Below are 12,527 nucleotides of genomic sequence, written 5' to 3' on the forward strand. Positions count from 1 at the left end.
AAATAAAATATCTATAATTAAATTAAAATTAAGAATAATTTGATAGAGGTCCAAAGTTTAAATTTTCCTAAGCAAAAGTTTGGTTTTATTTGATTTTTAACTATGAAAAAAATTACCAATATTGGGCCCTTTCTTGTAATTTTTTTAAAGTGTTAGATCAGCATTTTAAAGAGAAACTGAACACAGAAATGAAATAGAACAAAGAGCAAAGGAAAGAAACAAATGGACGAGAGAGTGAGAGGAAGAAGAGAGGAGGAAGAGAGGGAGTGAGGTTTGGATCCATGAAGCTTTGCGGCCGTTGTGAGCTCGACTACACAATAGGTAAACTCCCTACTTTAATCCTCTTTCCTCCCTCTTTGTTTTCTTCAATTTTAGAAGAAGAAATTTCTAAGATTTAATCCAAAAGGCTTTATTCTTGTAAGCTTTAGGTTCTTTGGGTCCTTAGGAAGTTGTTTTGAGTTTCTACATGATACCCTAATGTTTTAAGTGGGTATTTGGATGAAAAATAAAGTTTTAGGGCAAAAGTCAAAACCCAAGAGGTTGGTTTTGCTCCTCAATGGTTTAAACCTATTGATTTAGTTATAATTTTACTATTTGAGCCCAATAAGATTTAAATTAAGGTTTGGTTTTCATTATAAGGGCTAATGGTAAAAGTTGATGATACTAAGTGAAGGTTTTTAATTGATTAAAAATTATATGAATTGAAAATTGACCTAGTGGTGGCTAATAAATGGTTTTGATGGTTAAGTGATATTATGTGAATGGTTGGTTTAATATATGAACTATTGGGACGGATTATGGCTCATTGACCCAAGTTGTGTGGTATGAGTTATAGTCTTCTTATATGCTATTTGCCATGAAAAGTGATGTGGATCACTTATATGTTGTAGGAAATTGTTGGTGAAACTTATTGAGAAGTTAAGGAACAAGCCAAGTCTTTTTTTATACAAGGAGAACCCTTTTAGTACCAAAGGGTTGAGGTAATAAGGCAATTTATATTTTTTATTGCTTTGTTTAGCTATTTTTGAGTAGATAATATTATCTAGCATGCATTACATGTTTGAAACAATTGTATGCAAATAAAATGTGTTTTAGAAGGGTTTATGGGGTATTGCTTTAATGATAATGCATCTATGTTTACTATCTATTTAATAATGATGTTACTTATGGAAATAAGATTATTAGCATGCATTGTAATCATAAAAAAAAAGAGAAGTTGCACTTAGGGAAGTACAATTAGGTTTGGTACCTTAGATAGGCTAAGAAACCGCTTAAGGGATGAATTATGAGTGTTATTCTACCTTGAATGTTGAAGTGGTCAATACTCGGGAAAGGTAGAAAAAGGGTTGGAGGCATGATCTCGAGGGGCGTTCACCAATAGGGAGATGTGGTCTTGTGATATTCTATGGCTCACTGTCAGTACTCAGTGTTGCCTTTCGTATTGTGAGCTCAGTACACTAAAGGGGTTAGTAGATTGAGTATTCGACACCTCTTTGTAGGAGAGGAAATCCGGCATATAAAGTGTGAGGTTGAGTGCCTAGGCCAAGGTAGCCCTCACATGGAGAGTAAGTCAGGCTTCATGTGGAGGTATAGTGAGTACAAGGTTTACCTACAAGTTAAAGAGTGCCAGGGGGTATTTTGTTGGTCAGGAAAGGCTATATCACCCTATCTCATGCATTCAAACATTTTAATTGATTAATTATATGTTATTTTGAATCTATTATTTATTTACTTGACTATGGCTTTCCTTGTAATAAGGAATATCAATTTCTCTGTTACTGAGACTGTAGTTGTTTCACCCCTTTCTTTTCAATATTTCTAGGTCTAGGCGAAGGAACCGGTGGTGGACGAGGAAAGGAGCAAAGCTAGGGGTTTGCTTGTGATTTGTAAAGAACTGCAACCCATTTCTTTTGAACAAGTATATTGTAATGTATTTAGGTTAGGGTGCCAGTAGGATGTGACTATACATATATGTGCATATGTGTGGATTGTGTGCTTGTGTATGAATTTTTCCCGCTTGTAGTGTTGTGTTTAGGAAACTTGGTTATGGTATGTAGTTTTGATGGATTCATTTGATAGACCAAGTTTTCACTACAAGAAAATATTTATTTTGGTGTATAAATATGAATATGTGTGATTCTACATACAATTGCAAAGTGATTGCATTGCAAATTATATGCTAAGGGCAAGCATACACTTTGGATAGAGAGAATGGGTGCGTGGGCCCCACAGGGAGCTTTAAGCCAAGTGAAAATATTTAGCATGTATATTTATATAAATACATGGTATTTGGATTGATTTTTGACCATTCTTGTATGAGTTGTGCATTTTGGGGGTTTAGGGTTCATTTTGGGAAATGGCACCTAGGTGGTCAAATTTTAATGTATGGGAGTTTTCCATCATTTGAATGTTCTAATTGGTATTTTTAGTCATATTTGATGCGTCCAAAGTGTTCTCACAAGTTTGTGACCCTTAGGATGAGATTTGGACAATTTTGAAAATGGTTTTTACTAAAAAAAACTATACTTTTGCATCCGGGTGTTCAAATCTCAATCCGACCGTTGGATTTCTCTAAAAGTTAGGTCACAAGTAAAAATTTTTGTAATCTTCATGTAGGATTTGGAATCATGTTGATCAGATGCTAGACAGAGAAACGGCGCACTCCAGAATTTAATTTAGAGGTGCTGTCATGTTGCAGTCATGACAGCATCTTTTTACCCCATTTTCGCTTAGCTTGCTTCCATACGCTATAGGTAGAACCTATAACTTTTTTTAAAGGCTTTAAATGTTTATTTTGTGATGATATATTTTTTTTATTGATTTAAATGATTTGTTTCCTAAGTTAGTTTTAGGATCAACTTCTTAACCACACTTAGTTTATTTGAATTGTGTGATTTTTGAATAACACTCGAGGCAAATGTTACATCACAAGCACATATATCAAAATTTGCTGTTAAATAGCACTTCTGATATGAAAATCTATAGTGTGTTGTTTTCTCATACAAAATTCAATTGGAGTAAATTAAGCGCTCACGTGAAATTTATTTTGAAATCTAACTAATGACATAGGATTCATTTAAATATGATATTTTGTTTGAAAATTTGACATCCGAATGCAAAATGACTGTTTTAAGTCATTTTCGCTCACCCTAACACCTTAATTTCAACCAAGTATCATTAGCCACTTTTAAGGCCTTAACCACATCTAAAAAAACATCTACCACTTGATTGACCACTTACAACAACATTATCATACATATACACAGGTTTGGACACTAAATTGCTCTTATCACACACTTGGCCAACATTTCACATTCACACACACATTTATCTACACTTGGCCAAACTTCCCACACTTTCACATCAACATGCATTTGAAATAGTATCATAGCCCTCATTTACCAAAATTCACCTCAAAACACAAATACACACACTACAAGGCTAGGTTACACAAATACACACACACAAGCGCATCAACAATTATATGCATATACAATCATATGGCAACTCATATACAACATTGTTTAGATTAAACAAATTCATTTCACCAACCCCTATAGGCTATTAAGAGATCTACTAATCTTGGCCTGATTCTTTCCCTCTGTTGCTCCCAACATTAGAACCTATAAAAAAATGGTAACCATAGGTGAGATAAAATTTCAGTAACTAAGATAATTCATCAAATGTCGACTAACAAGATTAAATTTGAATATTTTCAAGAATTTTCAACTTTGTCTTTCAAATTTTTAATTTTTATCTTGTTGAATTTGCAATTTATTCTTCCAATTTTACAATCGAAAACATATTACATTAGATGAAAATATCAATTAAGAACTTAAAGGACTTACTTTATATTTTAAAATTTATGAGGATTTTAATTAAATAAAACGGTCCCATTAGGATTTTACTTTATATTTTAATATATGTATATATACACATTGTTTAATAAAAAGAATCAAATTACAACTTTTTTAGAAGTTTTACTTCTTACTTTCCTCACACCATGCAACCCCTAAGAACTATAAAATATCACTAAAGCACATTCGAATGAAAAAAGTTAGAAGAGAAAAAAATATTGTTTAATGACTAAATTATAAGAAATATTGTAGTCACGTTGGTGATAATGAAATTTGTGGAGAATTAAAAAAACGGTAGGAAGAATCCCTCCTAAGCCCCTGAAATAGAAATTATTACATCTAAAATTCAATACATTTTGAATTATTTCTACAAGCCTAAGGCCCCAAAGTGCAGATATGTTTATTCAAGAAAAGATGTATTTGCCCCAAATGTGTTAGTTTTTCAAGTGTATGTATAACACAATGTTCGTAGTCCATATGTGAAGAACACAATGTCAATTTACTATACATAATTTGTGTAATTAAGTTGGACAATAATGTACAAAGTTTCCTAAATGTATATACAACATAATATTTGTAAAGAACATGACAAGGTCCAAATGTGAAGAACACAATATTTGTTTATTATATATAGTCTGTGTGGTTAAGGGCAAATATGTCTTTTTATGGGAAAAACATACTTACTCTGTTTAAGAATATAAGGCATTTTTAATCAAATTTTACCCTTCAAAAAATTAATTAACTATCTTCTAACTACAACTACATTTTTATTTTTACCCTTAATTTTACATTTCAAAAAGTTTAAATAAATAAATCTCGAAATAGTACTAACAACTTGGTTGTAAAAAATATAAATTCACTTTGTCTTCATGCTTGCATGTACACTATCTCTTTCATACTCTCTCTCTCTCTCTCTCTCTCTCTCTTTCATGCTTGAGTTTACTCTCTCTTTTCCACATGCTGGAAATATTGAACCATCTAAAAAGTTGAAGGATTTTTTTTATTTTTTAATTGAGGGTATTTTTAGGAAAAATATATTAACTATACTTTGAAATATTAAAAATGCTTTACATTTTTTAACATCCAATTCTTTTAAAAATATCTTATATTTTTTAATGAAAGGAGTATTTACACTGGGGGTCTTTGGGCTGGTGAAAACAATTCAAAAGCATTGGGTTTAAGGTGCAATTTGATCCTTTAAGGGGCCTTAGGTGCGATTCTCCAAGGTATGATTGCCTAAACCTTTTTAGCTTGTTGATCACATCCGTCTTTGATTGTAGTTGAGAGATATGGCCTTCTAGTTTTTTATTGAGAAAGGATGGAAGAGCTCACCTGACTACAAGAGAACAAGTCAAAAACACTTGATGGTAAGGACTCAATCACAAGCTTAAATGTTACACATTTTATTATATACATTATTATTATATTTATAGATATTGATTTAAATCTATTATCTCAGTTCAAGATTTTATTAAGGATCCGAGTGCCCAAAATTAGGTTGAGGGATTTACTCCATCTAAATTAAATGGTAAAATAACAATGATGATAGGTTATAAACACAGGCCTAAACACTGAATTAGCGTACGGTTAATTGATGAAATCTGAGAGTTCCCTAACTAACGACAGCTTTTTTCCAATTGACATCACTATCAGAAGAATCACTTTCTTCTGAATCTCTCTTATGCTTTTCAATTATCATGAGACTAGAAGAATTCTACTTCAAATCATCTAATAATGGCAAGAGGTAATTTAAATCTCCCCTTGTAACTTTGGTTTGTATGAATTCTATACAAATGGGAAAAAAAAGAGTTTCTCCTACCTTTAAAACACAGCGGAGTGCTTGTAATACATAGACTGTAACTGGATTAGTGTGCATAAATTATGACATAACAAAAGAGAAGAGAAGCGAATGTGGAGTCATTAATATCAAAGATGTTTTCCAAAAAAAGGCACCCTATGGTTTGTTGATCATGCTGCACCCATAAACGAAATACAGAAATAACAAATTGGGTTTTTCAGCTGCATGACGCGTGAAGTTTGAGAACAGCTGGGGGAAAGTGTCTAACTGTGCATGTAAGTAGATCATGAACCTAACAATAAATCCCATAAACTAGAAAGAGACAAGATATTTTATGCATATTTGCATCTTACCCTATGAAGAAATAATCAACTAATTTATATATCTAACTAAATATTTATCAAATATTTTAAAACTCTTTTTTCTCTTTGTGAAGGAACTTATAATCAAATGTACCCACCTTGTATGGGGCAAACATGGGAGAAAGCAACCTTCATCCCCGCTAAAATTAATGGATGTCTAGGCCGTGATCATCAAGATACAGGCCAAGCTTTTGATCAAAACTTACAATGCTAATACACTTCACACATCAAAAGTCATAAGACAGATACAAAAGATGTGTGATTTAGATATTCATATCTTGGGCTTACATGTTCCCAAAAGGCAAAATGCAACGAAATATCAGAGGCCGAACTTTGAGAAGGGTCATGTGATTAGCAATTCCGCATGACCCCTTTTTTAATTGTTGGGTAGAAGAACTTGAGATTTAAGAGAGGCCAATAACTTTTCCTGTTGATGTATCAAGATCAATGTCATAGAAGCAAGGCCTTGTTGGAAGCCCCGGCATTGTGCTCATTGTTCCAACCAAAGGATATATGAATCCAGCTCCAATGCTGGCTCTCACATCTCTTATGGGTAAGATAAATCCACTTGGTGCTCCTTTCTCTACGGCATTATGTGAGAAAGAATACTGAGTCTTAGCCATGCAAATTGGCAGATTCGAAAACCCTTGACTGGTGTACATTTGAATCTGCTTCTCAGCCTAGTCATACAACCAAAATGTCAATCAGAATTAAGATCATCAGCTTAAGTTAACTTTTGCCTTTGTTTTTCTTTTAGAGTACAATATTCTGTTCATCACTAAAATATTAGGCAAATTTTTGAACTTGGCATCTGTAGTTTTAAACTTATAAGTGGATTCCTATAGTTTTGACAATTTTTATCTTTAATCCCCATAGTTCAAATTCCCTTGACACCCTTAAATTTTGTTAATGTGGCCAACTAACTACTATCTCGACAATTTCAATATGTATAGACGAAGACTAGTGCATGCTAACAAACCCATGTTTATGGAAATAAGATTGTATCACACATGCTGCACATATGAAATTATGAATATATTCAACCATCTGCTCTAAATCCCTTCGTTGGCATGAATTGCTCAAATTTCAAAGTATAAAGATAGCAAACAACTGGTCAGGCTAGTAAAATCTAACGGCAAATTAACTGAAGTTTAATAAAGAGAATCAACTTATAAATCCTTAAAGCTATGAAAACCTACTTACAAACTTGTAAACTATAGAAATCAAATGATTCAGTTAAATTATAATTTATAAGGATCAACAGATTTTCCCTCTGTAAAAGGGCATCAATTAGAAGGTCAAAAACTTAAAAGGAACAAAAGTTTTCTGTTTGGATCGAGTTAAGAAAAGTAGGGGCATAGATGATAGATCAAAATGTCGTCATCAAGTTGACGCCATATGCATGCTACTGTGAAAACTTGGAGATGCAACAGCCTACCCACCCTCCACCATATATTTGATGAAAAACAGATAGAACGGTATGAAGTATTTTACAGAATACTAAATGACAGGTTTAGATATTTTCCATGGTTCACCTTAACGAATTGACAATTGTAGGCCAGCTATTCTGAAGGCATGGAAATAAATACTAAAAGCTGTTCGTGATTTGTATCCAGTTCGTAGCAGAATAAGAAAATCCATAAGCTACTGTGGTTCATGCAAGATAATTAATCAGAACAAACATCACGTGCATGATTTTTCAAATACAGAGGAACTAGCTGTCAGATCAAGGTAAGAGGGGTCTACCTGCTCAGAGTACTCAACACCACTGGCACCATATGATTTTGCTATTGCCTCTATTTTATCTTTGATACTTTTGTCTAAAGAATATAGGAACTGCAACTGGTTTGCCGCATTTTCACAGGCCCGCTGAACTGCAATACCCAGTTCAACCTGAATCACGTCATAGTAACTTCAGTAAGCAATATAATCCATAACTGGTGGAATGACACCATATCTTGCTACATGCATTTAGTAAAGAAAACTGTGCCACGACTTCTGGCCCTAAAGTGGTTGTCTACCAAAAATGTCAACTCTTAACTATGAAACAGATCTTTTTTGTTTTGTTTTTCTTTTTCTTTTGACCTGGACATTATGGTCAGTAGCAGTACATGAGTAGCTATTGGACTGCGGAGGCAACTTAAGAATTAAGTCAACACCAGATAACAATCAAGGAAGTTTATCACTTAAATTTGGTTTCTTATTCCACAAAATAATCAACAGTGAGCAATCAATTGGTTTTCATATTCCTTTTGCATTTATGGGCGTCATTGACTGTTAAATTTCAGAATTTATGCATTAGGGTAAATGATGGGTATAGTTTTATTCTTTATCTCAAATATAATGCTTTCAAAGACAAATCTTACCGCTCCTTTACCACCATGAGCATGATGAGTACAAATAACAGCATCATAAGCCCCAGCAGCCAAAGCAGCACTTCTAACTGTGTTTAATTCAGCTTCGGTGTCAGTTGAAAACTTGTTTATAGCAACAACGACATTAACACCATAAGCTTTTGTATTTGATATATGCCTCGCCAGATTTACACAACCAGCCTCAACCAGAGCAACATTTTCAGCCAAATATGCATGGTCAAGAGGCTTTCCAGCAACAACTTCAGGCCCTCCACCATGCATTTTTAGAGCCCTTATTGTCGCCACAATGATAGCACATTGAGGTGTCAAACCACTGTATCGACACTTAATGTTCATAAACTTCTCAGTTCCAATATCCGAACCAAAACCTGCCTCTGTAACTACAAATCCACCAGGACCTACCAGCTTTAGTGCAATTTTATCAGCCACAATAGAAGAATTCCCGTGAGCAATATTTGCAAAAGGCCCTGCATGAACCAGAACAGGGGTTCCTTCCAAAGTCTGCATAAGAGTAGGGTTAATGGTATCTTTCATTAACACTGTTAAAGCACCTCCAACGCCTAGATCATCAGCAGTTATTGGGTCACCATTCTTGCTATTTCCAATCACCATTTTTCCAAGCCTCTCTCGCATGTCAGCTAAGGACGTTATGAGGGCCAAAACAGCCATTATCTCACTAGCAACTGATATATCAAATCCTGTTTCTCTTACCATTCCTTTCTCATCAGATCCCTGGCCAATACTAATTTTTCTTAAAAACCGGTCATTAACATCCATTACTCTCCTCCATGTAATAGAATTTGGGTCAATATCAAGCCTAGCAAATTTAGTTACTTCTTCTGGTGTGAGATCCTCTGGCTGGGTCTTGGAAATACCTATTTTTTTAAGACGCCTGAACATGATATCACTAAACTTCCTTTTCCCTTCTTTATTTGGAGGGCATAATCTGTTGAAAAGAGCCTTGTCTGACTGTGTTGCCTCATGGAAAATCCGGGTATCAATTGCAGCAGCTAGTAGATTGTTTGCCGCTGTTATTGCATGTATATCTCCTGTTAGATGAAGATTGAACTCATCCATAGGAATTACTTGGCTGTAGCCACCACCAGCTGCACCTCCTTTGATCCCAAAAGTAGGTCCTTGTGATGGTTGACGAAGGCACGTGACAACCTAACTCAAGAAATTGAGAGATGAATTCAATATGCACCAGAATGATATTAACATATGATAGAGAATTATTAACAGATTGCCAATAACCGAAATGTTGCATGCCATGAAATTTGTGACTTGTTGAGGACAGCGTAAGAATATCAAGCAGATAAAACAAAGAATGAAAGAAAAACAACTCCTACATCCACTCACTTGATACCATAAGAAAGATAAAGAAAATGCTTCTAGAAGAGATAGAAAAAAATTATTGTCCTTTGGATAATGAAAAAGGAATAATACTACAAAAATTCTTCTTAAACACGTATTATCTCAAACACAAATTCTGCTGAATGATATACAACAGCCAAGTCCTTAAAAAAATCACCATAAAGTAAAGGGGAGTCATAATACCAAAAATGTGGAAATAAAAAAATTACAAAAGATTACCTTCTTGTCAAGAAAAGCGCCCAGAGCTTGACAGAGGCCAACTGTAGTAGTAGACTTGCCTTCTCCAAGAGGTGTTGGAGTAATACCTCCAACCACAACATAATATCCGTCTTGCGATGTTTGTAGTTCATCAAGCACGGACAACAAAACCTAAGCCCAAAATTAATGTTGACTTAAAAAAGGCATATGATATTGGTATCTATGCCAATACACCAAATCTAATGCTATCGCAGAGATCAAACCGATACATCCTAACTAGTAGTAATGTTCAGAGAAGTGAAGAAACCAATCTAAAATCCCTAATTTTCCTTCGTTAAAAATTAAACATGTAAATATATTTACCTTTGCCTTATGTTTGCCGTACAGGTCATAGTGATTGGGGCTAAGTTTAAGATCCTTGGCAATCTCAGCAATATGAACAGGTTCAATCGAGTTAGCGATGTCGATATCTGCTGGAACAGGGGACACCACCTGCAGCTTCCTCACGGTTTTTGAGGACGAACTCATTGCAACTGTATTCACGGAAACCGAAATGATTGAGTAGCAGAAAGAAGCTGAGAATCGAACACTGAATGCGAATGAGAAATAATACTGATACACAAGTTCGACGATGAAGGAAAAAGAAGAGAGAGAAAGGGAGGTCTGGATTGAAGATGAGGGTTGAAGATTCAATTTCATCCAGCACTATATATATACACGATGATCCAAAGCTTTATTTTATTGATAGATTAGTACTTGCGTGCGCGTCCGCGTCTGGGTCTGCCTCTGTGAAAAGAGAGACGTGCGAAGCGCAATATATAGAGGCCACAGGAATTGATTGGGTTGAGATTTGAAATTCGTTTTAATACCATCAAATTGGAAAATAGGGGGGCAAAACAGGAGACAATAACCGGACATTTTTTGTACATGCTTCCTCTTTTTCCCCCTCCTTGAGTGAATCTAGGGATGGTAATTGCCGGTAATTCGGTAAGTTTTTGTTTTTTGGCCAACCGGTAATTAGGTAAGTTATTAATTATAAATAACAAGAAAATTATAAAGTTATACTTTTTTACAATCTTAAGCACATAACTAATATTTTTTAATAAATACAAAATAATAGAGCATAATAATACTATATAATTCATATAGCTGACCTCATTTAGTAAAATAAGACTTGTTATTATTGTAAATTTGATCAACATTATGTTATACTAAGGAGTCAGAAAGATAAAATTGTCCATAAGTGAAATTGAGAACACATGAGTGACAAAAACTACATATAAAATGGCCACACTAAGTGACATGAAGCCAAGACATGGAACATGGGAGGTCCTTGAAAAAAAAAAAAAAAAAGCTTGACAAATATATTTAACTTTGATTTAGAGGTTAAAGACTTCAATAAATTGTTTTTTTTTAAAAAGACTTCAATAAATAATAAATTTAGGATGTCATGACAATTTTTAATACTCCCTTTAATTTAAATATAAACCTAATGCATTAAGAGAAATAGGTATAGTTAAACTTTTAATTTTTTTTCATTTTTGTCCTTTTTAATACCAATCATTGATTATTTATTTTTAATGGGAGACAAATAGAGATGTTTTGGTTAAAAAGATGTTAATAACACTAATTCCATAAAATACTTTTTGTATGTTGAAATAAGGAACTTTCCAAAAATGCTTTGTATATTTGAAATGGAGAAAGTAAAATTAAAAACATCAACTAATGTTAACTCATTTTTTCAACCTGCATTTAAAATTAAAGATAATATCTAATGATAACTACCTCAATTGATATCGACTACAAAACAATTTCAAGCATTTAATACAACATAATTTCTATATGATTGTGGCTCTTTTACAAGATGATTGGGAGATCTTGATTCGGTATTACCATTTATTCTTATTATTACTTTGCTACACCTTTTCACAGACATGGTCAAGATTAAGGAGTTTAATTTTCTTCTAATTTTTATTTTTATAAATTTTTGTAAGGAATTACCTGTGAGAAGATGTATAGATGATTAGATGTAATAAGAAAAGTGAAAGTTGATTGGATAGAAAATGAAGATCTGGCTATACCAAATAATTTTTACACAACTACTCACTTTGTTCAAAAATATAAAATATTTTTAAATAAATTTTACCTTCAATAAAGTAATTTCTTACTTTCTAATTAACTCTATTTTTTCATATTTACTCCTATTAAATACCTTACAATAAATATAAAGTGATTATCAATAGGGACACTTTTAAAAAAAAAGGCAATGATTACAAGTCGAAAGATTAAAAATGCCTTATATTTTTTAACAAAGGGAGTATTACATTAGGATTTTTTTTGAAAAAAAAAAAATCAATCAGCTCCCTTGAATCAACATAATTTTAGTTAACCCCTCAAAACTCCGAAACTTCACTGCACATTTGAGTGACTAAAATGGAATTAAAGAGCTAGATCAAATGACTTTATTGTCCCTAATAAAGCCAGGCACATGAGTAATTAGTATACAAAAAATAAACAATTAAAGAATAAAAAATGAACAACTAACGTAGGTGGAATGAGAGTT

General features: G+C 33.3%; 1 protein-coding gene across 4 annotated transcripts; it reads right to left on the reverse strand.

Annotated features, from left to right (window-relative positions):
• Positions 1–6,116: 6,116 nt before the first annotated feature.
• On the reverse strand, positions 6,117–10,800 carry LOC129320497 (formate--tetrahydrofolate ligase). Of its 4 annotated transcripts, none has more exons than XM_054965988.1 (6): positions 10,721–10,800; positions 10,328–10,497; positions 9,986–10,135; positions 8,384–9,559; positions 7,764–7,910; positions 6,117–6,697 (listed from the first exon to the last, which is right to left on the reverse strand). In XM_054965988.1, exons 2-6 carry the CDS (start codon positions 10,490–10,492, stop codon positions 6,422–6,424), a joined length of 1,914 nt encoding a protein of 637 aa, XP_054821963.1. In that variant the 5' UTR covers positions 10,493–10,497; positions 10,721–10,800; the 3' UTR covers positions 6,117–6,421. The 4 variants fall into 4 exon arrangements, with proteins under 4 accessions (XP_054821963.1, XP_054821965.1, XP_054821964.1 ...); XM_054965990.1 differs by having other exon boundaries at positions 10,682–10,784; XM_054965989.1 differs by lacking the exon at positions 10,721–10,800 and adding an exon at positions 10,578–10,717.
• Between the last annotated feature and the right edge of the window lie 1,727 nt (positions 10,801–12,527).

The sequence above is a fragment of the Prosopis cineraria genome, unplaced genomic scaffold (genome assembly GCF_029017545.1).
Source record: "Prosopis cineraria cultivar Desert tree isolate PC_DT_omini unplaced genomic scaffold, ASM2901754v1 PC9, whole genome shotgun sequence".
NCBI classification, from domain to species: domain Eukaryota; kingdom Viridiplantae; phylum Streptophyta; class Magnoliopsida; order Fabales; family Fabaceae; genus Prosopis; species Prosopis cineraria.